Below are 27,308 nucleotides of genomic sequence, written 5' to 3'. Positions count from 1 at the left end.
ATGTTCCTGTAAAATACAGACTGGGTTAGAGGAACCATTTATTTTAGATGGCACACTATTAACAACCTTGTGTGCTAGTGGTCAGAAGTAGTGGAATACTACTGAATGCTGAATGCATTGAGGGCGTGGAATATTTGAGAGGATGTGTTTCTATCCTTTACATTAGACATTAAAAAGTTACATTAATCTTACTCAGGAAGAATGGCTCCTCCGTAGCTAAAGTGGCGATGGCCCTTGATGGTGGCTGGGGTGTGTTCCCTCGGCTGGGAGGAGGACCCCATCTAGTAGCTGGAGAGACGACAAAGTTCAACAAACTTCGACCTGTGATGGCAGTGGCACACTGCAGCTGGGAAGTCCGGGTAGGGAGGAACTCTGGTGCCCTATTCCCTTTATGTCAAGGTCACCAAATCAAAAGTACATTGCACTTCATTTTGAAGGTTCTTTTTGCTTTGGTAGCTGGATCCCACCTAACTGGATCTATTGTTTCTTTACACTATCATCAAGAAAATAAATATCACTCCATGCCGGGATACATGTTAATGAGCTACATTTTTTAAAATGACAAATAGTTGACAAATAAATAGAATGATATGGTCACTCTGACTAAGGTTGTTTTTGCAGGATTAAATATACTGTGTGCAACCAAGACATGTTTTCCTTTTACCCAGTAACCATATCGTGGACTGGCAAATGAATGGAAGGCACTCAAACAGAATTAAATCAGAATGTTGTCTTACCTGGGCAGATGGCTCAGAAGGAGCCTGGTGCTGCTTTAGAAGGAGTCAGCCGGTGAGGGCAGTTCGCCCCGGGGCACAGGGACCGGACTCTGACTCCCGATCTGTCTCTCGTTGGCAGAGCGTGGCTGGATCCCCTACGCTGGTCACTGTGGTGATGACGGTGGCTTCGATGCTAGACTACTGTCCGCAACAGGATCTGGGTTAATGAGTGACACCCTATCCATGCTTGGCGTCTGTGTCTCTGATGAGGACCAGCAGCACAGAGAAACTTAATAGTCCAACTTGAGCTCTACCTGGAATAAAAGAAGATTTATTTTAATCCACTGATTTCTTATGAAGTCCTGTTCATGCCAAGAGGTCCATAGTGTGCAGTGTGCAAAGCTAAACATATAACCCTTCTGCTGTCAACGAAGGAGTTACGTCAGTGGGAATGATTGTGTGGTAATTATTCTATTTCAGCTGGAGCAATCTGTGCGGAGAGTACACAGCCTGGTGTCATTCGCTCTCCATCAGTGATAGTATGACAGCATCAGAGTTTTGGTCAAGCACCCTGGAGTAGAAGTCTGCAGGGTTACACAAAGCTTTGTCCTAAGTTGGTCTGCATGGGTCTAATGACATCAGATAGGTCCATTGATGTTGGGCTCTGGTTACTGTATCGTACTCATGTTTCTCCACGCTCACATGCACGCACATGTGAATTCATGGCATTAAGTCTGCAAGTGACCCATCACAATGCCTTCACTATGCTTGATTTACACACACACACACACACACACTCCAGCACTGCACATACGAGATTAGAATGATAAAAAAGTGTCCATAAGATTCATTATATATCTGTTCGTCCACATTTCCACACAACTGAGTACAGTACCATGACAATACTTCAAAGACTGACCCGGAATAATTTGTTTCAAAGATATAACAGGCTAGATCAGAGAGAAGAATCCTACCAACCATTTATTCCCAACTGATGGTCGGCCTGTACTGGTTTGGGTTTTACTTGGTTTACTTGGATTACATCAGACCAACACAAAGACGTGTGGTACATAATCGGGATGAGATCACAGCTGCAAAAGCTGGATTGCACAGCGGGTGAAAAGAATAAGGTACTGTATCTTCATTAGCTGTCTAGAGTGGTGAATATTTGCGAGAATAAGCAACCTGGTCTCAGGAACCTACGTAGACTATTTTACGAAAATCCATGGCACCCGATTTCGTATGATATGTGACGTTATGTTTGGTTACATTACAATGCGCCACCAAAACGTATGATACATTACGAAATTATTGAAACGTAACATATCTTACCAACGCTATTACAGCGTATCAAATGTTACAACTGCTATTAAAACGTAAAGTAGAATACGAACGGCAGACAAACGTATGATATTTTACGAATGCTATATGACAAAATTCAAAACGGCGACATTTGGATTACAAGGCAGTCACCTTACCCTCCGACCCACACTAGACATGGGGATATAGGATGAGAAACAGCTATAGCAAGGTCGCTAGTATATGTTATAAAAGCCTTTTATCATCAACGTTACATTGACGTTAGGCATCACAGCACTGAGGTTAGGCTTAAGGTTCGATCTCATGGCACCGGGGTTAAGGTTATGGGTTCAGGTTTGGAAACGAAAAAGGTTAGTTTAAGGTTACGTCTCACAGCTCTGGGGTTCAGGTTAAGTTTTGGGTTAAGGTTAGCTATCACAGCACTGGGGTTAAGGTTAGGGTTATGGTTTGGGTTAGGATTACAAAGAAAATCACTTCAAACACATGTTGTGACAACACCACTTGCCAGGACCAGTTACAGGTTCCCCAGTAGAGCAGTGGGTAGTGTGCCTGGGTAAGATGTGAAAGGTTGCTGGTTTGAACCGCGCTTGCTGCTTTTTTTTACTATTTATTTTACTGCCTAAAATGTACGTAAAATAGTCTACGTCATCATTCTGAGACCATGTTGCAACCAGCTTGTGCCAGAAAACATAATATAAAGCTTTTTGGAAACAATAGGCCTTAGTTTGTCGATATCACAGAATGTATGATAGAAGTAGGACTTTGTTTACTGATTTAATTTGTAAATGCGAGCAGGGTGTTATTGATTTGAACCCCTGCAGGCGAACCTTGTTAAAAACAAGCATTCCCAATAACTATCAATTCACGTGGGTACAATTAAACAAAAACATATACTGACATTAAAACACAACCTACCTCTGGGCTGAAAAAACCCTCATTCTAAAATCTGGCCCCTGTTCCATCACCCGCACGCTACATAATCAGTTGAGCTAATAGTCTGACGTGACATGGTTGCTTCCCGAATAGACACCCTATTCCCTTTACACCAAAAATACATCCTATTCCCTATACACTCTAGTGATGCACTTGTTCAAAGTTGTACACTGAATAGGAAGTAAGATACACTTTGGCACACAACCGCGGAGTCCTTGCTAATTTTTCACACAGGCTTGGTGTGCTTGCCAGTAAGCTCAAGCTCGCCTGGTTTAGCAGCTGTTCGAAGGAAGCACATTCAGCATTAACTGATTTGGCTTTTTAATTGGGATTCCCATGAGACTTTGTCTAAAGTCTCCGCAAATACGTCACTTGATGCAGCAGACTCTATTTGAGAAATGAAACGCTGTCACTCTGGGGATGGGAAGCCCAGAGCGCAGCATCCACTCCCAGACAGGCATCTAGGCTACAACGCTGCCAATATGGGATCACAGAGAACCTGGGCCTGGTGTCCGAGGTACGCCACCCTGTGGGGAATAGGTTGCCATGGGACTTAAGCATCTGAGTTCAGTGACCAATCAGCCGGTTCTGCCTGGACACAAGGGCCGGCTGGGCTCCGGGGATTACGTTCCCTCGTGCTGCATTATGAATGTGCCTGCTGAGATTTGATCCTGGCTCTGACAACTTTTATAATACCCACGTTATTATAGAGACACAGAGTGTGATTAGCTAATAAGGGGATTGGTGGTGAATTATAATATGTGTGTCAGTCTAAACAAAAGCAATCCCAGAGAACACTGAAAGGGTGATTTATCAAACATTTGAATGTCCTGATGGGGCACCGGAATGTTTAAGGTTCCTCTGAAAGATGTTCCATGGGTGGTGGGCGTAGAAGTCAAAGGCAATTTGAATATGAACTCTGAATATGTCGGCAGTGTCTCATGGACTAGCCAGTCCTGAGAGTGTGTTGGATAACTGCAGGTTTTTCGTTTTATTTATGAGGTATGTTTAGTGGGGAGGTCTCTGCAGAGCTGCCTTAAATACAAATGATTTTAATCAATGTCTGGTCCTTCTGGACATTAAGGAGTCCCAGAAAAATGAAGGTTATAAAAGACAGTGAAGTTAACGCCAGTAATAAAAAGCAACACTACATGATAGTCTGCATCGAGAGGTTTGAATACGGAAGCTGATTCATTCATAGCGCTTACATAAAAGTGCCCTGTAAGATGTTGTTTCTATGCTGAGATGACAGGCATGATTATTTTTGCCCGACCACGTAAGCAGAGCCGACTGAGAAGAACGAATGACAGGCTCCCTCTTGTTAAATAGCGTAGTGGTTAGAAAAGCGGACTCATGAACTATAGGTCCCGAGTTCGTACCTACTCGCAGGTGAAGTGAATTATTCGGTATTGGCGGAAACTTCGCTGGCTGAAGCTGCGTATGGTTATATGGCAACTGTTTCTGGCTTGGAATAGTTCATCTTCAGTCTCGCTAGAAATTGCTCAATTCTTATGATTTTTCCTAGGAACGTAGTAGATGTCATGGCGTAGTGGTTAAAAACAATCTACTTTTCATTGGTCAATGACATTTATAAAATAACTATCAATAAAGGCGACGATAACTAACTTTTTCGTCAAGTGAAAATATGAGAGAATCGTGGAATTATTTACCAGAAATAATTAATATCATTGCTCTCAATAGATTCGAATGTAGGTCTTCCACATGAGAGGCACAGCCTTCAACCACTACGCTACGGCATCACAAGTTCCAGCCGTCGCTAGACTCCATTGAGGATTGTGTTAAATAGGCTTACTAGTATCTACTAACGTCCTAGGAATAATCATAAGAATTGAGCTATTTTTTGCGAGACTGAAGATGAACTATTCATTGCCAGAAACAGTCGCAATATAACCGTATATCGTTTCAGCCAGCAAAGTTTTCGCCAATACAGAATAATTCACAATGTGTACTTCACTTCGCCTGGGAGGAAATATGAACTTGGGACCTATAGTTCACAAGTGCATTTCTCTAAACACTATGCTATTTAACAAGGGGCAGTCAGTCAGTCACTCAGTAAGAGACATTCGCTCTTCTTAGCCGGCTCCGCTTACGCGGTCTGGCAAAAAATAAGTTCTTATGCCATGAAATAGCTTAGGCAGACTCGCAAGCAATTGCTCAATTCTTATGATTATTCCAGTGAGTTAGTAGATACCGGTAAAGCTTATTACTGGCTAATACGCTGTTCAAACGACCAGTGGCAAACGCAATACATATTGTAGCGTCTGGCAGGGCAGTGCTACCAAGGTCGCTACAATATTAAGAAACGTTAGTCAGTTTAACTGTATCAATGTCATTCACAAATGGCCAATTGACTATTAAATCTGCTTGTGGCAAAAGAGGATTTGTTCAGGATAGAGGCTATGGCTTGGGTGGCCTTTCATGTGGGCGACCCGGGTTCGAATCTCGAGGTAGCAACAATTTCTATTGCGGACCGGCTGAACTAGGCTTGCCTGTTTTCTTGTTTATATAAAATAAACAAATTCTGGTTTTTAGCTTCTGCACCAACTCAGCAATGTGTGTTTCAAAAGAAAGATTAGAATCGAACCAAATCCCTTGGTATATATTTATACAATTGGAGATTGGGTCTATAGAATTGTGATTTGATCTATAAAATTGTATATACTTAGTTTTAATTAAATTCTGCATAAACCTAAGATCCACAAGTGAATTTCACACCGGCATTGGAATTCAGACTGCAGGAAAACTACAGTCTCTCAGATTTACATATGCCATTTATACACAGAGTGAACATTAAAGGAAAACCAAACCCTGTAGAACCCCTTTGAGAACTAGGAGTTCATATATATCCCCATAAGTTATAATAGCCTATGTCCTTTCACTGAGGTAATACAGAAACCACAAGCAGTTCAACATGGCAAAGTCCAATTAAGACTATTTCTTTAGCGAAACAGAAAGAACATGCAGTGATGCAGTTCGTGAGGTTCTTCAAGGACATGCCACGTTTCTTGAACGGTGGCTTTCCTTTCAGTTCATTTTGCAGGCATACAGCACAGTAATAAAAAATGTCAGTTAAAGTGCTTTTTCACCTTGAGTGTTAAGTGACGTCAGGTTTCTGAGTCTCGTGTGGCCTTGTGGTCAAGAGTGAACAGGGAAACGCATGACAGTCCTGCTCACATTCCCCAGACAACAGTAGCCCAACTCAGCAGCCGGAGACTCTTGGCAGAAGCTTTATGGTTTTCTTCTAAACCAACGTGTCTGTAGTTTAAGGAATCTTTTTTGGCATGAAGCATTGACAGCTTGTATGCCTTTTTAATTCCTGCCACATCCTTTCCATGCGGGACTTACTGCGTTGTGTTTCTAATGTACTTTGTGTCTCTTTAATTGCTCGTAGCAGACCGGTTTGTACTCAGCCATACTTTCTGTCTCCTCATGGGTTGTTATTTGCAATGTTAGCATTTTGCATGAATGTTGTCATTATGCCAGTGTTTCTAATTTGGATTATATTTTCATAGTCCCTGTAGGGGCCACATACTCAATACATTTCTCAACGAAACCCAGTAACCGAGTCAGTGATGTCACTTGAGGTTCTCCCCAGGAAGTCTCCAAAAACATTTCCCCACCTGCCTGGTAAAGCCAGTTCTGTAGCCTGGTTTCCGATTACTCAAACCAACACTGAACACCCCATACCACCGGTGCTTCCTGAGGGATATACACAACAGAAGGAATGATGACTGACTCCAAGTCCTGCAGAACAGAACTGGGTTTACTCTTGATTATGAGGTATTCCAGCCTGGGAGAGGGTTGGCATGTGTCACAACATGAGCTACAACCACAGAAAATACTCTGCCCCCTCTGTACGTTTTTTTCCTTTTGCCCGTGCCATAAACTGAGAACTTGGGGCAAACTGGGGGATTGGAAAGTGTGTGTGTGTGGGTGTCTGTGTCTGTGTGAAAGAGACATAGGAAATGTGGAAAGGAGAGAAAAAAGGCAGAAACAGACATGGCAATGTGTAGACATACAACAGTGTTTTAAGGAGCACTGTAGTTGTGTGAAAGCAGCTTTCTGACAGTCCTGTTTATTAGGGGTCTTTAAAGGCACAAAGCCAGTGGTCTCCCAGGTAGCACAATGTGCATTGCATAAACACACATGCACTCTCTGTGGGTAGAGGTAAGTCATATGGCAGATTTAATGAGAGCAAATTAGTGAAACAGCTTAGATATTGTGTATGTATCGTTTTCTAATGTAATGTTTAACTGTGCTGGTGCTTCTCTTCGCCATTAGGGCTTTGTTTCAACTGTGATGTTTATTGCATGCCGTTCTGATTTATCTGTTAAAATAAAGTGCACAAAAATGAAATGGAAAACCATGCACACAGCCCTGCCTCAACAGTACGTCCAGGGAAGCAAAGACAACCGTCTCACCTTGACTCTAGCTCTATTCATACAGTTAATATTTTTCAAAGATTTTTTTTGTTGTTGTTGAAAGATAAAATAAGACAGAGCAAGATTCTGTCCTTGGGCTTCATCACCATAGTAACCATACATCCTCTCACCACTCTGCTGTTGCTGCTGAATATGTCAACGTCTGGTACTTGAAGGAAGTAACTTAGTGTCGTTGTAATTCAGGCCAATAAGAATGTCCAAAGACAGTAAATCACACTGTAAAACCGTTAATTGTGCTGTGTGAACTTAGAAGTCAGTGTTCCATAGACCGGGGGAGGTCTATTGATCTGGCTTACACAGCGAAACTGTAATTGGCCTCTCAAGGTGTGTTCAGGGGTGTGTGCTAAGTCCCCTTCAATACTCCTGGTTCACCCACGATTCCTTCGTTGCACATAACTCCAACACCATCTTCAGGCCTGCTGATGACTGGGAGATGCTGGGCCTGATTGCGGATGATACTGGATCTCAGCAGCAGGCGTGTCAGAGGAACGTTCAAACAATAGTTAATGACCACAGCCACCCAAGCCATAAAGTTAATCAATAAAGAAGGGGGTGCGGTGCATGACCAATATACCACAGCTATGAGCCATTCTTAGACACAATGCGTTGTTTACCACAAACCAGTTACCAAAGCAATTAGAGCGTTAAAAAGTGATGTCATTCCTGGGATATACATATGCATTGGTAAACAGGTTATAATAATAATAACGGGTCTTGGGTATTCGTGGTATATTGCCTATATAGCTGTGACCAGGCACTCTGCGATGCATTGTGCCTAAGAACATTGCTTACATATTACACGGCTATCAGCCAATCAGCATTCCGCAATCGAAGCAGATTGAATGTTGAATGCTGATTTGCTGATGGCCGTGTTATTCTGAGACCATATTCCAGAGGTATTACATCACATCACTTTTTACTGCTCTAATTGTGTCAATAACCAGTTTATAAGAGCAACGGCAGACTATACTGATACTCCTTGAAGTCATGCTACTGTTATTTAAATCATGTACATGTATTTATTTTTCTTGTTTTCTGTATCACTATTTATATATTCCTTGTCTCCAATCTTTCATTTTATTTTACTTGCATTCAAGTTTTTAGGGAAAAGGGTTTAAAGTAAACATTTCACTATTCCCAGAAACCTGCTGTTACATTTGATTTGATTTCCTGGCTTGGCTGGTGACAAGTCTGCCTGCAAAAGAGAATTTGGGTGTTAGTAAATTTTCTATATCTCTCCTCATTTTCTCTTTCTAGTTTTCTCTTTTCCCTCTCTCTGTTGCACACACACACACACACACACACACACACACACACACACACACAAATAATATATTTGGCCATAACTATTCAAAGGAAATGTAATTTAAAATTCTCATTCTTTTTAAATTGGAGCCTGCAACGAGGGGGAGCGACTCCCTGGTGTGTAGGGAGACTATAATAGTGAGCTGCACACCAATACTACTGGAGTCACTTTTTCGAGGGAAATATTCAGGCTAGCAGACAGCTCTGCTGTTTTCTAAAGCTGTATTTGTAGGACAGCTCCACAATCCCCAGGGCCTTAGCTACTGTACAGACTCTCTTGGCTGACAGCTAGCCCTTCTTTTTGCTACAGTCGGTGTCATCAATTTAGTCTCAAGAAGAAAAACAGGATTCATTAATAATTTATTTAATACCCTCGCGGACATTCTCTGCTCGCAGCGTTTTACTGAGAGAACGACGACGGTGGATTGACTTAAATGGGCAGCAAGTTAATGAACTGCTGAAGTGGTTTTCTATCCGTCTTTCCACACAGAACCCGAAGAGTCGCTCTGGAGCACCAGGGTTACTAAACTTGGTTTAGTATCAAGCTATCCCGATATTATTCTGCTCTTCTTCTTAGGGTGTTTTCTGTTTTCCCGATGACTACTTTTGACTTCTCCGATGTGGAAGCATTTTTGGACTGCCACCCTGATCTCTTTGAGGAGTACGTCGTGCGTAAAGGAAAAAGCGAAATGGTGAGCCGGTGGTTGAAAGAGCACCGGCCGTCCAAAGTCTCCCTTACCGACGAGAAGCGGGGTGGCTTGCCCAGGGACCCCCTTTGGTCGACCAACCCTGACGGTCTGCGGCGGCGCTCATCTCACATGGAGCTCCGACGGAACTTCGCACGTTCAAAAGCCACGACGACGCATAGAACCTACGACGAGCACGCTAGTCACAGGGAACACGATGATTCCCAGTCCAGCATGAGACGACGCGCACTGCTGCGCAAAGCCAGTTCCTTGCCTCCAACCACAGCTCACATTCTCAGCGCCCTTCTCGAATCCAGGGTCAATGTGCCTCAGTATGCGTCCAGTGCTATCGACTATAAATACAGACTGAAGGAAACCAACGAAAGAGAGTTCTTCCTTGAGTTGGTGAAAGATGTCTCAAATGACCTGGACATGACAAACCTGAGTTATAAGATATTAATCAATGTGTGCATCTTGGTGGACGCAGACAGGTGCTCACTATTCCTAGTTGAGGGACCCTCTCACAAAAAAACGCTAGTGTCCAAGTTCTTCGACGTGCACTCAGGCACTACAGTGCGGCCCTCCTCGAGCACTTTGAACTCTAACGAAGTGCAGGTGCCTTGGGGAAAGGGCATCATAGGATACGTGGCAGAGCATGGGGAGACTGTAAACATACCCAACGCATATGAGGTAAACGTTAACTTTTTACTAGATTTGCCAAAACATTACATGTTAGTCAACAAGCATGTTATCCAGGGCGAATGCCAAATGCACAGATGTGCTGAGTGAACAGACATTCATATTTTTGTTTTACTAGGGCTCTTGATTATTGAGACAAGGCAACAAAATACCCACGAAAACATAAAGGGATTTCAATCCTCTATTCCCTCTCGTTTCCTTCTCTTTACCTCTCAGAATTAGTGGTGACTCGAGGAACCCTGGAGATCCGTGCGCAACCCATGCAGTTTCTCAAGAAACATTCATAGTCAGTGGTTCATATTTGAACCTTCGGTTAGTGAAGGAGTTCTTGGAGGGATGGTTCAATGTAGCAACAGGTTTCTAGAGGGGAGGCTTCAGCTAACAGGTGTATAAGTTCCTGAAGTCCCTTTATAAATATTTCAGTTTGAATAATTATCCAGTATTTTCCAGTAATCCAGTATTTGTTATATGTAATTTATAAGCCTATTTAAAGGGGAGGTTCGTGCATTTTTCGACTACATGTGGCTATATTTTAACCATTTATGTTCTTGTATTTTATCCCATAAATTATGTTATTATATGATAACCATGTTATTGTATGATGACCGTGCTGTTATGTGATAACCGTGTTATTATATAAATTTTAATCGCAGTGTTGCTCCCTTTTCCAGACAACAAACATACTTGCTAGCTGCTAAAATAAACAAAATAAACCTGGCAAATAAATCAATTATTAAATCAATTACTACAAATAATATGGACCTCTATCCAAATTGCCTTAGCACTATCACACAGATTTGCCAAGTGGTAACAGATGCATTTAATAAATTCTCTGACAAAAAAAGGAAGGAACATTTTGTTTAATGTTAAATATCACCTCTTAAAAATATTAAATTAATATTAAATAATCATTAAATATGTTGTAAACGTATTATTGTTAAACTGACATACTACAGGGCCAAACAATTTTGTCAATATATTTTTATAGAAAATAATTTATCCAGTACACTCAAAGTATGGCATGAGGTTTTTTTGTTGAAGGGAAACATCATTTCAGAGTGTGCTGGGGAATATAGATAGATGAAGACACAATATTCTAATGCTTTTAGCACAGAACCATTCTATACAATATTATCAGGGTCTGACCTTCACACAGGAATTCCTTACAGACCCTTTTCAGACATTTGTATAACCCCGGGAAGATTCTTCCAGGCACTTTTACTTCTTTTACTCCCTTTTTACATCCTCACATCATCGCCATGACAACTAAACAAAACCTAGCGGACCAAAAATATTCTAGGTAATTATTACAATAATGTCAAAATAACTGCCTGACCATCCACCGCAGTTTCCTCCAGAGACCGGAATATGAAAGCAATGGCCACTCAGTTGCCCACAAGCTCCATCCCTCTCCCGTCCACCAGTTGCTCAGGACTGTAAATCATTATATCATGGCCATGGGCGCCTCACAAGGCAAAGGCAACATGTTGATGCTGGTCCGACCCAGTGAGATCTAGCTATTTCTATCTATTACTGCAATGAGTGCGCATGCATTCCTGACACTGTCAGGAACTAGGCTCCTGGTGGGATGTTGGCTACTGTCAGGAAGTAGTCTACATGCTATCTGGAGGAGAGCAGCCTCCATAAATACAGACCGATAGATATTACATGTAAATGTGTTTTGATGGACTGTATACAGTACAGTATATAGACCACTGGACATAACTAGCAGCAGTATATATACAGTATATAGACCACTGGACATCACTAGCAGCAGTATATATACAGTATATAGACCACTGGACATCACTAGTAGCAGTATATATACAGTATATAGACCACTGGACATCACTAGCAGCAGTATATATACAGTATATACACAGTATATACACCACTGGACATCACTAGCAGCAGTATATATACAGTAAATAGACCACTGGACATCACTAGCAGCAGTATATATACATTATATAGACCACTGGATATCACTAGCAGGAGAATATATACAGTATATAGACCACTGGACATCACAAACAGCAGTATATATACAGTATATAGACCACTGGACATCACTAGCAGCAGTATCTATACAGTATATAGAACAAGTATTTGATACACTGCCGATATTGCAGGTTTTCCTACATACAAAGCATGTAGAGGTGTGTAATTTATATCATAGGAATACAGAATCTAAAACAAAAATCCAGAAAATCACATTGTATGATTTTGAAATAATTTATTTGCATTTTATTGCATGACATAAGTAGTTGATCACCTACCAACCAGTAAGAATTCTGTCTCTCACAGAAATGTTAGTTTTTCTTTAAGAAGTCCTCCTGTTCTCCACTCATTACCTGTATTAACTGCACCTGTCCACACACTCAATCAAACAGACTCCAACCTCTCCACAATGGCCAAGACCAGAGAGCTGTGGAAGGACATAAGGGATAAAATTGTAGACCTACACTAGGCTGGCATGGGCTACAGGACAATAGGCAAGCAGCTTGGTGAGAAGGCAACAACTGTTGGCGCAATTTTTTGAAAATGGAAGTAGTTCAAGATGACGGTCAATCTCCCTCGGTCTGGGGCTCCATGCAAGATCTCACCTCGTGTGGCATCAATGATCATGAGGAAGGTGAGGGATCAGCCCAGAACTACACGGCAGGACCTGGTCAATGACCTGAAGAGAGCTGGGACCGCAGTCTCAAAGAAAACCATTAGTAACACACTACGCCGTCATGGATCAAAATCCTGCAGCGCATGCAAGGTCCCCCTGCTCAAGCCAGCGCATGTCCAGGCCCGTCTGAAGTTTGCCAATGACCATCTGGATGATCCAGAGGAGGAATGGGAGAAGGTCATGTGGTCTGATGAGACAAAAATATAGTTTTTTGGTCTGAACTCCACTCGCCGTGTTTGGAGGAAGAAGAAGGACGAGTACATCCCCAAGAACACCATCCCAACCGTAAAGCATGGAGGTGGAAACATCATTCTTTGGGGATGCTTTTCTGCAAAGGGGACAGGACGACTGCACCGTATTGAGGGGAGGATGGATGGGGCCATGTATCACGAGATCTTGGCCAACAACCTCCTTCCCTCAGTAAGAGCATTGAAGATGGGTCATGGCTGGGTCTTCCAGCATGACAACGACCCAAAACAAATAGCCAGGGCAACTAAGGAGTGGCTCCGTAAGAAGCATCTCAAGGTCCTGGAGTTGCCTAGCTAGTCTCCAGACCTGAACCCACTAGAAAATCTTTGGAGGGAGCTGAAAGTCCGTATTGCCCAGTGACAGCCCCAAAACCTAAAGGATCTGGAGAAGGTCTGTATGGAGGAGTGGGCCAAAATCCCTGCTGCGGTGTGGGCAAACTACAGGAAACATTTGATCTCTGTAATTGCAAACAAAGGTTTCTGTACCAAATATTAAGTTCTGCTTTTCTGATGTATCAAATACTTATGTCATGCAATAAAATGCAAATTAATTACTTAAAAATCATACAATGAGATTTTATGGATTTTTGTTTTAGATTCCGTCACTCACAGTTGAAGAGTACCTATTATAAACAGGAGGGCTTCTTAAAGAAAAACTAACATTTCTGTGAGAGATGGAATTCTTACTGGTTGGTAGGTGATCAACTACTTATGTCATGCAATAAAATGCAAATAAATTATTTAAAAATCATACAATGTGATTTTCTGGATTTTTGTTTTTGATTCTGTATACCTATGATAAAAATTACACACCTCTACATGCTTTGTAAGTGGGAAAACCTGCAAAATCAGCAGTGTATCAAATACTTGTTCTCCCCACTGCATATACAGTATACCGACCACTAGACATCACTAGCAGCAGTATATATACAGTATATAGACCACTGGACATCACTAGCAGCAGTATATATATAGTATAAACACCACTGAACATCACTAACAGCAGTATATATACAGCATATACACAGTATATACACCACTGGACATCACTAGCAGCAGTATATACACAGTATATAGACCACTGGACATCACTAGCAGCAGTATATATACAGTATATAGACCACTGGACATCACTAACAGCATTATATATACAGTATATAGACCACTGGACATCACTAACAGCAGTATATATACCGTATATAGACCACTGGACATCACTAGCAGCATTATATATACAGTATATAGACCACTGGACATCACTAACAGCATTATATATACAGTATATAGACCACTGGACATCACTAGCAGCAGTATATATACCGTATATAGACCACTGGACATCACTAGCAGCAGTATATATACAGTATAAAGACCACTGAACATCACTGATCATAAGAAATCAGCTGACACCGGGTGGGGTCACGGCCCCTGGATTGGGAAGCCCAGGCTTACAGTCCTTTTCACCATTTGTCGTCCTGCAGGACCATCGGTTCAGTGATGAGATCGATAAGCTGACCGGCTATAAGACCCAGTCCATTCTCTGTATGACCATCTGTAACAGTGACGGGGAAGTCATCGGTGTGGTGCAGGCCATCAACAAGAACCCCATCGGCACACCTTTCACAGAGGATGATGAGAAGGTCAGTGCACAAGGACACCTCAACCCATGTATGAATCCAGGTCAAACTATTCCTTTATGTATGAAATATGTTTGGATATTTTGACCAGTACTTTGAACTGGATCCGATTGATTGAGCCTGGTTTCGTGGAACTATAGAATCATCCTTAAAACTGACAGTTTTCCATACATTGACAGAACAGAACGTTCGCTCTCAGAGCAAAACTTTTGTTCATCTGGTCTAGTTTTTATACTAGAATATCTTTACGTTAGCCTTATGTTATCTTTCTCACCCAATTTCGTGACATTCCATTAGGAGTGGGTTTTGGGAGTGTCAAAACGCCGCTTTCCAAAATCTACCTGCCTAGCTCCCACAATGCTAACAGGAAGTTAGCGGGAACATTTGTAGAGAACACTCCTACTGCTAATGACCTCAGTTAGCGTACATGGCGACCTGCCGGAGAGAGTCGCTGGAGCACCACGAGACAATGCACTTCACCAGTCCCTGCCTTTCTTAGCCCATTGAAGCTTCCACTGTCTCACCACTGTCTGTGACAGAGCCTGCTTTTGAACCTGGGCTGTAGTGGTGCATCAACACACATACTGGAATATAAAAAATAAATAAAATCACCCCAACACAAATATGGCAAAATATGTGCACTATTTTGATTCTTTCTCACACTGGTGCTCTTCTCCACTTTCGGTTGACATGATTTTGGGGAGAATTCCATTCCAAATAGTATTCCATTCCCCGCATGGTGCTCTATTTATAACCAGAAATTGTTAATGTCAGAAGTAGTAAACTACTTTGAGAATGTAGGTAACATGGTGTAATTTGGGAGTACATTTGAAGTCCTACTTAATGACCACCAGGTGGCAGAATGAAGTTGAACAATACCATTAGTAGTCAGTTTATTTTCAACACTTCAGCATTAGAACAGGTATTCAAACCTCTCCTCAAGGATCCCCATTTGTTCCACAATTTGTTGCAGCTTTGAACAGGCACATCTGATTCACTAATGAATGGCTTGCTGATGAGCTGACAAGCCAAATAAGGTTAGCTAGCTCTGGAATGGTTTGAAAACATGGAACAGCTGGTCCCTGAGTAGAGGGTTGGATACCTCAGCATTAGAACATAAAAAAGTGATTAATACAGACATATGTCTATATTTATGTCATGCAGTTGTTTACAAAACCTTGTTAAAACCTTGTCAAATATGTTCTGGTGTTTTGATGCATGCATTTGAAAATCGGTTTTTGCCTACTCTTTTTGGGCAGTGAAGACACATCCAAAGAGGTGAGTTGAGACAGGTTTTCTGTTTTTGTAAAAAGGGCTCCACACAGCAACAGGTAATAAAACAGAAAACAAATGAAAGAGGACTTAATCTTACATATTCAAGTGGCTGCTTGTTGTATAGCATATCCAGAAGACCTACTATACACTAGATTCCTTTTATTGAATAATTCCATACTCCATGAAAAGAGCAGCAGCCAGGTGTGTTAACAGACATTCAAGGGAAGAACTTGTCAACCACAGAGAAACAGCCATGGACATGTGTATTTAAATTTGTAATTACATGTCTGAGGCCCTTTATTTCCTGCAGCAGAGAAAGTGTGAGAAGAACTCTTGGATGAATTCTAGAATAACATTTGTTTGCTATATAAATCTGTGCTTATCACCAGCGTCAGCACAATGACTGTGAGCCTTTAGGAAATCCTAACATGCTAGCTGTTTTAGGCAGAGTTCCAGTCATTGTTCTAAGACTAGAAAGCATTTATGAGCAGAACTCCATCTTATTTCTTGCAAACTGGGTACAGACACAGGCACATAAGATGGTATCCAGATGCCCATTTAGCCAGGGAGGTACATACTTTAGCGTCAAACGCTGATGTTGTTTATTCTTTATTCAGGTAAATCCATACTTTCATCTTTCAAGCAAGTCTGGTTTCCAGTCTCCGGGGAAGCCACCCAGTCATCAGTTTTATTTGGGTGTTACACGCTCATTAGTTGTAAATGTTCCGTGGCCATGCTGGCGTTGCAGACTGGCTGCCTATGCATTTGTTGTAGGCTGTTTTCTTGATGCATTCACTAATTTCTTCCTTTTGGACCTGTTGATACAATGGTTGTTGGCTGAGTTTGTTTTTGCTAAACAGCTTCAGTCTGCGTGTGGAGTGCTTTACATTGCTTCATCATCAGGTGTCCTGAATATCTGTCCTAGAGACAATCCACAGTTCCGTATATCAGGTTTCAATTCTGATTCTAGAATACCCATCTAGCCAATCAGAAATTAGTATGCAACAATACTCCAGTATAAAGGACCTCATTGTAAAAATCCTGAAGTATTCCTTTTAAGAAAGGTCTATGTCAAATTGTACAGACAGTTTTGGTGGCTGTTTTAAAAGAGGTTATTTGAGATGAGTTTAGACTCCAAATACTGAATTATAGATGTTGTTTTTCCTGTTGATCATATGGCCTTGGAACTATAATAACTTTATGTTTCTTTTCTGCTCTGCGTCTTTCCCTGTCAGGTGTTGCAAATGTATCTACCATTCTGCGGAATATCGATCTCCAATGCCAAGTTGTTTTCAGAGTCTCGGAAGGAGTATGAGAGAAGCAGAGTGAGTGCGCCCACATAGCCAATTCCAAAAGCCATGGGAATTTGGATTTCAAAACTCATATGGATAATACTTTTGATTATGTAAGGCATTATTCAGAGGTCTTATTTAATTGAGCTTACATGAAAAAAAAACCCTGAGGGGCAAAAGGTTTACTGTCAGCCAAATTCACGAAACGAAGTTGTCAGGATGTGAGAATTCTGCAGGTACCAGATTATGTTTGGACCTGGACCCATTAGGGAAAAATGGGTACTTTTCTTCTAGTAAGCTTGTACTTTACTAGCCTTTTGACAGGCGATCAACAACAAGGCGTTGTTAAAATGTCAACTTAGGTCAAACCGTAATACGGTCGCTACAGAGTCAGCAATATAATCATTTAATTTGGAGATTGAGTTGTTCACTGTACAGTATATGTTAAATATACAATTTAAAACAATAAAACAGTTGGAATTGCGTTGGCTTAGAACAAACCCAAGCTGACCTTAGTGGCCCATGATTAGTTTGTACGACGTCTTTCTCTGGTCAGTGTGGTTGTGGTTGTTTGCACAGGCTCTGCTGGAGGTGGTCAATGACCTGTTTGAGGAGCAGACCGACCTGGAGAAGATAGTGAGGAAGATCATGCAGAGAGCCCTTACCCTTCTTCAATGTGAACGCTGCTCCGTGCTGCTGCTGGAGGACATCCATTCACCTGTGAGACCTCCCATACACTCACTGCTCCTCATCTCTCCGTCTCGTTTCTCTTCATCCGTCCTCTCCTCTCTTCATCTCTCTCTCTGTCTCTTTTCCTCATCTTCTCGCGGCTTTTCTCCCTCGATCATATTCTTATTCAACTTTGATTTAACCTGGTAAGTCGACTGAGAACAAGTTCAACCTGGCCAAAAGCGTTTCATTGACAGCACACAGAACAGCATAAATACTGCAAGAAATAAACACAAAGGAATAAAAACTGCACAAAAATATATTAAATGAACAAATGAACATCAAATCACACAAAGTACAGTGATAATCATGAACAGATTATTAGCATGCAGTTTGGCTGTAGGCCCTGTAGGTCCCTCTGTACCTCTCCAGTACTCAGTGGTCTCCTCTTCCACACCTTCTCTTCAATAAACCTCTTGTGTTGTTTCTTTGCTGCAGGTGGTGAAGTTCTCCAAGACATTTGAGCTGATGTCTCCTCTCTGCAACATGGATCGAGACATCGGGTAAAGTCTCTGGGTGATGGGGCCGAATATGTAGGCATTTATACGCATAGCAAGTGATAGGAATTAAGTCCTACTGTAAACAGTGTATTGGACATTTCTTCAGGGGCCTTTTCTCCGTTGTGTGTTTCTTTTGACCAAGTCAGCATGGAGAAGCTGTCCTGCTCCGATTGGCTGATCAATAACAGCATTGCTGAGCTAGTGGCCTCCACAGGACTGCCCGTCAACATCAGCGACGTCTGTCAGGACCCCCGCTTCGACGCTGAGGTGTGATACCAGTCACTCACAAAAGCACACGCACGTCGGCAAGCGCGCGATTGACCCTACGCACGCAAGTATTAGCGCACGCACGAGCGCGCATGAACCCACACCGTAACGTTCCACTGTTTACCTCCCAGCCAGATCAAGCCTCAGGGTTCCACATCAGATCGGTTCTGTGTGTCCCCATCTGGAATAGAACTCATCAGATTATAGGTGGGTTCCCTAGACGACTAATCCCGTCTCAGCACCCTATGTAGCCAAGCACATTTGACCAGTGGGGTCTTGTTAAAGGTAGTGCACTGTGAAGGGAATGGGGGGGCATTTGTGCTTTCTACTCAGTCCCTGTGGAAATGAATGAAAAGACACATTATCTCTGCTTATCTAAGGGGTTGCTCAGATTCTGAACCGCCTGGACAGAAGGACATTCAATGATGCAGATCAAAGACTTTTTGAGGTGAGACCTGAGGATGCATCCTACATCCTAGGTATTAATGACAGTGTATATGTTCATTGTAAACCTGCTTAATAGGAATTAAAATAATGGTTCTTCTCTGTTTTTTTGCACACAGGCTTTTGTCATATTCTGTGGACTGGGGATCAACAACACCATGATGTACAACCAAGTGAAGAAGACCTGGGCCAAGCAGTCAGTAGCCTTGGATGTGAGCATTATCTTATTCTAACACGTCATGACTGAGTATTGTGAACCAGACATTACCTCCTGTGCTAACATGTCATGACTGAGGATGGTGAACACATTACCTCCTGTGCTAACATGTCATGACTGAGTATTGTGAACCAGACAGTACCTCCTGTGCTAACATGTCATGACTGAGGATGGTGAACACATTACCCCCTGTGCTAACATGTCATGACTGAGGATGGTGAACACATTACCTCCTGTGCTAACATGTCATGACTGAGTATTGTGAACCAGACAGTACCTCCTGTGCTAACATGTCATGACTGAGGATGGTGAACACGTTACCCCCTGTGCTAACATGTCATGACTGAGGATGGTGAACACATTACCCCCTGTGCTAACATGTCATGACTGAGGATGGTGAACACATTACCCCCTGTGCTAACATGTCATGACTGAGGATGGATAACACATTACCCCCTCTGCTAACATGTCATGACTGAGGATGGTGAACACGTTACCCCCTGTGCTAACATGTCATGACTGAGGATGGTGAACACATTACCCCCTGTGCTAACATGTCATGACTGAGGATGGTGAACACATTACCCCCTGTGCTAACATGTCATGACTGAGGATGGTGAACACGTTACCTCCTGTGTTAACATGTCATGACTTATATGCTGCAATGCCACACACAGTACATTACAGAAGAGAAGAGACCAATAAAACAAAGGGCCCTAATTATGATAAAAGGTATGGCTCTGGACATGCATGTTGACTTATCGTCAACACACTCATGTCTGCATTTTTACAGTATCATCCATCCCCTACTGCCAGAGCTGTTCATTCGCATTTATATTCAGCAGAGTTCTGCTCTCCCAACATAAATATTTCAGTGATGATGCTGTCAAAAAGCTGGAATACTGCAAAACATTTCTGGAATAAAAACATACTTGTAATATAGCCTCTCATCAGGATTAGGACGTACTCAACCACATGACCTGCAGTGTTTCATAATGCAGCTAGAAGAGCATACAGCCAGTGAAAGGCAGTGGAGACAAGCTGAGAGACTTAAAAAATTGAACTCGCCATTGGTTCCTGAAAGGTATTGACAGGGAAGGCATAGAAGTAAACAGGTTCCGTTCCAAATGTCACCCGCTTTCATAATTGGGTCGTAATTTGTGCAGTATATAGGGAATTCGCCTGCCTACCCTAACTCCTCGCTCCAGCCTACCCTAACTCCTTGCTCCAGCCTACCCTAACTCCTCGCTCCAGCCTACCCTAACTCCTCGCTCCAGCCTACCCTAACTCCTTGCTCCTGCCTACCCTAACTCCTCGCTCCAGCCTACCCTAACTCCTTGCTCCTGCCTACCCTAACTCCTCGCTCCAGCCTACCCTAACTCCTTGCTCCAGCCTACCCTAACTCCTCGCTCCAGCTGAATGTCACGGCATTCCCACGGACAATCGTTTTGGCACCCAAAAGAGACATAGTCTAAACACCTCCCAGATGACTTTGGTCATGAGAACCATTTTATTGGTCCCAGAAACCAATAAGTTATTGTCTGGTCCCAAAAAAAACAATGGACTGGAGCCAGGGCACCAGTGAGTGAAGCACCATTTAGAAAATTCACCATTGGCTTTAATATCAGTTAGGGATAATCCAATCGCTGATTACTTTGTTTTGTAAACACCACTTAAGCAAACTTTATTTTGAAAACTGAAGTCTCAGCCTGAATTCCTGATTTGGAACTCAGTCCATCTCATCAACTGTATATCCCACAACCACCTGCAGGGGGCCAGAGAGGTTCATGAGGACATAGAGTCCAGGGTTAATGATGAGGTTTATGAGAGATTTATGGTGAGCCTATGAGGTAAACTTTTGTGTTTTTGTTCCTGTTAGATGCTGTCCTATCATGCCACATGCTCCAAGGTAGAGGTGGACAGACTCAAGGTATGTCTGAGAACTACAATGCAAAAGCTTTAGTTGTGGCGTTCTTTTGGCCCGGTCTTCCATACAGAATTGCATTAAGTAAATATAGACAAAATCTGAAATGGGGCCCATGCTATCCGCAGCCATGTACCCCATCACTTCCAACCGGACCTACAGTCTTTTAGGGAGGAGGGGGCTGGGTCCTGGGGATTTGACTGGGTAACCTTTAGTTCCCCTATAACCGTGGTCAATTTCATCCCTCGCTTTTTTCTCTGTTAGGCTGCTAAGATTCCTTTGGCCAGTGAACTGGGCATTGATGAGTTCCACTTCAATGACTTCTCGCTGGACAATGATGCCATGATCACCGCCTCCCTAAGGATGTTTCTGGAAATTGGTGCTGTCCAGAAGTTTAAGATTGACTATGACGTGAGTGAGGCCAACACCGAGTGACAACGGAGGACATCGTGTTTCCTAAACTCCGCCAGCCAGTTTCTCTCCTTTCCTTCAATATATCTAAATGCGTTACGTATTTCACTGGTGGCATACATTGTGTGAGACGGGAGAACATTGGTGTTGACTCCTCAGGTCCTGTGTCGCTGGCTGCTGACCGTGAGGAAGAACTATCGCACCGTGGCCTACCATAACTGGAGGCACGCATTCAACGTGTGCCAGTGTATGTTCGTCATGATCACCGTGAGTACGCCCAAAGAAAAGAACATTTTCACCACATTATCGCTTCTCATGGTCGTCATGATCTCTGTGAGTACGCCCAAAGAAAAGAACATTTTCACCACATTATCGCTTCTCATGGTCGTCATGATCGCCGTGAGTACGCCCAAAGAAAAGAACATTTTCACCACATTATCGCTTCTCATGGTCGTCATGATCGCCGTGAGTACGCCCAAAGAAAATAACATTTTCACCACATTATCGCTTCTCATGGTCGTCATGATCTCTGTGAGTACGCCCAAAGAAAAGAACATTTTCACCACATTATCGCTTCTCATGGTCGTCATGATCGCCGTGAGTACGCCCAAAGAAAAGAACATTTTCACCACATTATCGCTTCTCATGGTCGTCATGATCGCCGTGAGTACGCCCAAAGAAAAGAACATTTTCACCACATTATCGCTTCTCATGGTCATCATGATCTCCGTGAGTACGCCCAAAGAAAAGAACATTTTCACCACATTATCGCTTCTCATGGTCGTCATGATCGCCGTGAGTACGCCCAAAGAAAAGAACATTTTCACCACATTATCGCTTCTCATGGTCGTCATGATCTCCGTGAATACGCCCAAAGAAAAGAACATTTTCACCACATTATCGCTTCTCATGGTCATCATGATCTCCGTGAGTACGCCCAAAGAAAAGAACATTTTCACCACATTATCACTTCTCATGGTCATCATGATCTCCGTGAGTACGCCCAGGGAAAATACAATGTTCACTTCAAATTGTGCGTTGGCGCGTTCGTCAAGATCACTGTGAGTACGCGCAAGGCAGGGAACGTTCTCACTTCATATCGTTTACGATGTTCATCATGATCACCGTGAGTACGCCCAAAGAAAAGAACATTTTCACTTCATAAAGTTTCTCAAAACATTCCTCTACTAAGCACAGCGTTGAATAGGAAAGGAAGTAAATCACACCCAATGCCCTGTGTAGGGTGCTACTATTGATCAGGACATGTAGGGGCCTGGGTGCCATTTGAGTGGCTCACAGTACCTCCGAACATCTCTCCTGTCGCCAGACTGCAGGTTTCCAGGACGTTCTGTCGGATGCAGAGACCTTGGCACTGATGGTGGGCTGCCTCTGCCACGACCTGGACCACCGCGGCACCAACAATGCCTTCCAGGCCAAGTGAGTCACCCCTGTGGAGCCCAACCGACGAAAACCCGGGGAAACCGATGTCCATCAGACAATCAGTCAGTTCTGCCCGTCTGTCAGTCTGTCGCTTAGCAAGGATTGATTTGGTGTATTTTGCATGCTGACAAAAGCTGTAAATTCGCTGCCACTGGACAGTGTAGTTGTCGTGTTGTATCTGATGGTACTTACGTCTGTCTTTTGTTGGATCAACTGACTGTTGTCAAAGCAACTGAATGTCTCTCCCGGGGCCCCCTCTACAGGACTGGTTCTGCTCTGGCTCTGCTCTACGGGACATCAGCCACCTTGGAACACCATCACTTCAACCACGCTGTCATGATACTCCAGAGTGAGGTGACCCCGGCTGCCATCACTCGTTTCAGCCTAGATCTATTAAACACCCATCTATGACCCGATCCTGTTATGAAACCCCCATCTATGACCTGATCCTGTTATGAAACCCCCATCTATGACCCAATCCTGTTATGAAACCCCCATCTATGACCCAATCCTGTTATGAAACCCCCATCTATGACCCAATCCTGTTATGAAACCCCCATCTATGACCCGATCCTGTTATTAAACCCCTGTTTATTATGCAATCCTTTTATTAAACACGCACATATTAATCAATCCTGTTATAAAAACAACCGTGTTATTGCTCTATCCTGGTTTATCTTATTATCTTATATAAACACCTGTTTATTACACTATGTTGTTGTTAAACACCCATTTCTTAGCTTTAAATGTATTTCTCCCATGTCTTCAACAGGGTCATAATATCTTTGCCAACCTGTGTTCTGAAGAGTACAGCAACATGATGCAGTTACTGAAACAAGCCATCCTCTCCACTGACCTCACCCTGCACTTCCAGTAGGCTTTCATTTGGCTTCATTTTAATTGGATACATATCCAGATTTTCTCAGAATGCTAAAATTACCAGACGCTTGTGGGCATGTGCGAATCAGCTTGTGCAAATGTACAGGCAGGTTTGCCTTGTAGACGGACAGATGTAGACAGACAGTTTTGCCTTGTGTCAGGTCGTGCTCTAGGGACTGTAGTGGGTCAGGCGCTGTAAGTCCACTTGTGCTATGCAGCTTGAGGACTGCTCTCTACAAAGGACGTTCCGTCCTACTTCCTGGTTGAGCGAAAGCTTGATAAAAGGCAGAACGGCTGAGCTCAGAGGTGTCAAACCTGTTCCACGGTGGGCTGAGAGTCTGCTGGTTTTTGCTCCTAATTTGTAATTGGTTGGTTCATTAAGGTCACTAATTAGTTAGGAGCTCCACTTACCTGGGAATCTGGGTCTTGATTGGACACCAGTTGAAAGGAAGGAACAAAAACCAATCAGACACTAGGCCCTCCGTGGATGGCTAAATGGTAGGCGATTATATTGGGAAGCAAGCTACATGATGTTTACATCTTTGAATCGATTCCATTGCTATGTCTTTAACTCCTTTGTGAATCAATCTCTCTCGGCTTCTGAACAGACGGAGGAGCAAATTCTTTGACTGTGTTTTGTCTGGAGAGTTCAGCTGGACAGACGAGGCTCACAGAGAGCAACTCAGGTCACTCTGTGTTTCTTGTTGACTCAGCTCTTAACAATATCCTTACCTACATAAATGAAGAACAACTCTAGTACCTAGAGTCTGGTTCTGGTTCTAAACAACCTCTGACCCCTTCACCAGGTCTATGTTGATGACTGCGTGTGACTTAGGTGCAGTGACCCGGCCGTGGGAAATCTCCAAACAGGTGAAAGAAACAGGAAACTTCTGCCTGGGACACAAATGTCACCACAGTTCCTTTAAAGTGTACATTTGACCATGGCGCATTGAGTCCTCATTAGTCGTGCGCGGCCACTCGAAAAAATGGATTTCTATTAGATGTTAGATTAAAAAAAAAACATTCCAATCACAGGCTTGTTGAATGCAGGCTTAGCGTGGTTTCTCTACCCCTTTGACTGGAACACATTTCCTGAAAAATGTTACTTCCTACCTAGCTTACAACATATCAGAAAAGAAATAAAGATGGAGGACAAATTTAATTATGTTTTGGAAGAACCGTGGTCTATTCATAACATCAAGTCTATAAGGCCGTTGCAACTTCTCTACTTAACTGCAGTTCTGAGAAGAAAATACATTTTGGCGTGCCTTCCTACAGGCGTTGGTCAGGTGAAAATCTTTTGGTACATCTGGGGGTTGAGACTGCCGCGCCGCCTCTTTTCGCTCAGAGTTTGGAATTAACCTTTTCCTTCACGATACCACTAATTGTTTCTACCTCGTCTACACTTGTTTTATATTTTAGCAGAAGACTGCGACAGAAGCCACACACCGCTTTCGAAAACCCACCATTCAGCGTTATCAGTTATATTACATCTTCTAAAGCGGGCGTGTCATCCGGTCGCAATAACGACGATTTATCTAGGAAAAGTTTATGTTTGCTTCTCAAAGACTGATGTGGTTCACCACAAATGCAACATGCATACACAGATTTTGATGGTGTTTTATTTGGCGGTTTTGCTGCCATCTTCACTTAGTTTGGTACTGTTGCATAGAAGGCATTATGTTAATGAGCACCTGTATATGCCCCTCCCAAGCAATTAATTTGATTGGGTTAACATGTTTTGAGATATTACTGAAAAACCTTTTTTTCCCACCCCTTTACAACTAAAATCCTATATGTATTCCACAGGCCTAGTGGCTAGTCAGGCCTGGTTTAAGAGGCTAAGTCCTTATTGACTTAACCTTGATGTCTCCCTGCAGGTTGCGGAATTAGTGACGAGTGAGTTTTTCGAGCAAGGTGACAGGGAGAGGTCTGAGCTGAAGTTGACTCCAGCAGTAAGCAGCAATTCTGTAACACCTCTCTTTAATTTACACCTCCCTTTAAACCACACCTCCCTTTAAACCACACTGTCCTTAGAACTACACCTCCCTTCATTGTCAGATCATCGACTTTGATATTAATGCCCTCTCATACTCTCTCTTTCCAGGCCATCTTTGACCGTAATCGTAAAGACGAGCTGCCCGCCCTGCAACTCGAGTGGATTGATGGCATCTGTCAGCCCCTCTATCAGGTGTGGGTCTGACCCATCTCAAGACACCTATTCTGTCTGTCACTGACACGCCAAGTGAAAGATGAAATCCAACACAACAAAAGCAATTATCAGTTTTAACCAGAGCAAAGAAATGTACATTGAAATTTATTAATTTTTTTACCCATTTTGAAATGTCTATTGATGAGCATCTCTGTGTCCTTCATGGTCCCCCCCCCAGACTCTGGTGAAGCTGAATGTGAAGCTACAGCCCATGGTTGATGGGATCGAAGCCAATCGGATGAAGTGGAAGGAGCTTGGCTCGTCCTATCAGCACACACACAGGGCTGCCGAGACAGAGTCAAGACCCGACCGAGGAACCAGGCAGAACCCAGATTCCAGTCAGAACACGTCTCCTCGATTTGGGTCAGACTCAGGATCTCTACAGAAGTCAGTTGTTGTTACGGAGTCCGGCAGCCGTCCAGAGATTGAGTTGTATTCCGAATCTGATCAGAAGTCAGTTCTTAATATAGAGTCCAGCAGGCCTCCAGAGTTTGTGTTGAATTCAGCTCTTAACACAGAGTCTGGTGGTCAGCCATCATCAGATGGGTGTTTAGGTTCTGGTCAGCTGTCACCGGGGAAGAGGGCTGACATCTGAAGAGAGAGGGGGTGAAAGGAGAGAGAGAAGGAGGGAGAGAGGAGAGGGAGGAGAGCTGACATCTGAAGAGACAGGGGGTGGAAGGATGGAGAGAAGGAGGAGAGGGCTGACATCTGAAGAGTGAAGGGGGTGGAAGGATGGAGAGAAGGAGGAGAGGGAGGGAGGGAGGGAGGGAGGGAGGGAGGGAGGGAGGGAGGGAGGGAGGGAGGGAGGGAGGGAGGAGAGGGAGGAGAGCTGACATCTGAAGAGACAGGGGGTGGAAGGATGGAGAGAAAGAGGAGAGGGAGGGAGGGAGGAGAGGCATGAGGGGGAAGCAGAGACGGGGGGGACAGAGGGACCGGTGGGGTGGGGTGTACTATTTCCATTGTTGGACATGAAGACTGTAACATCACAAGGAAACAATGTCAATGGGGTTTTAACTGAGGTCCCAAAGCTGGTC

The 27,308-nt window shown here is 43.2% G+C and overlaps 1 protein-coding gene across 2 annotated transcripts; it reads left to right on the top strand.

The window, feature by feature from the left end:
- Window positions 1-9,123: 9,123 nt before the first annotated feature.
- On the top strand, window positions 9,124-26,991 carry pde11al (phosphodiesterase 11a, like). Of its 2 annotated transcripts, XM_029115893.2 has the most exons (20): window positions 9,124-10,113; window positions 14,529-14,687; window positions 17,195-17,284; window positions 17,831-17,971; window positions 18,419-18,483; window positions 18,627-18,747; window positions 18,879-18,954; window positions 19,128-19,195; window positions 19,311-19,403; window positions 21,288-21,338; window positions 21,597-21,743; window positions 21,903-22,010; window positions 23,071-23,180; window positions 23,447-23,537; window positions 23,956-24,056; window positions 24,671-24,748; window positions 24,869-24,932; window positions 25,943-26,017; window positions 26,170-26,253; window positions 26,453-26,991. In XM_029115893.2, exons 1-20 carry the CDS (start codon window positions 9,334-9,336, stop codon window positions 26,867-26,869), a joined length of 2,919 nt encoding a protein of 972 aa, XP_028971726.1. In that variant the 5' UTR covers window positions 9,124-9,333; the 3' UTR covers window positions 26,870-26,991. The 2 variants fall into 2 exon arrangements, with proteins under 2 accessions (XP_028971726.1, XP_028971727.1); XM_029115894.1 differs by lacking the exons at window positions 9,124-10,113; window positions 14,529-14,687 and adding an exon at window positions 15,912-15,962.
- Window positions 26,992-27,308: the final 317 nt, after the last annotated feature.

Source organism: Esox lucius, chromosome 20 (assembly GCF_011004845.1).
Source record: "Esox lucius isolate fEsoLuc1 chromosome 20, fEsoLuc1.pri, whole genome shotgun sequence".
Taxonomy (NCBI): Eukaryota; Metazoa; Chordata; class Actinopteri; order Esociformes; family Esocidae; genus Esox; species Esox lucius.
The sequence above is the reverse complement of the archived record's forward strand: the minus strand, read 5'-3'. Positions and strand labels throughout refer to the sequence as shown.

Bases quoted from the DNA above. Each gene is read 5' to 3' on its own strand.
- pde11al (XM_029115893.2), top strand. From the start codon at position 9,334: ATGACTACTTTTGACTTCTCCGATGTGGAAGCATTTTTGGACTGCCAC. The intron at 18,748-18,878 runs GTGTGATACCAG...TTTACCTCCCAG, and splicing joins ACCCCCGCTTCGACGCTGAG to CCAGATCAAGCCTCAGGGTT. The intron at 23,181-23,446 runs GTGAGTCACCCC...CCCCCTCTACAG, and splicing joins AACAATGCCTTCCAGGCCAA to GACTGGTTCTGCTCTGGCTC.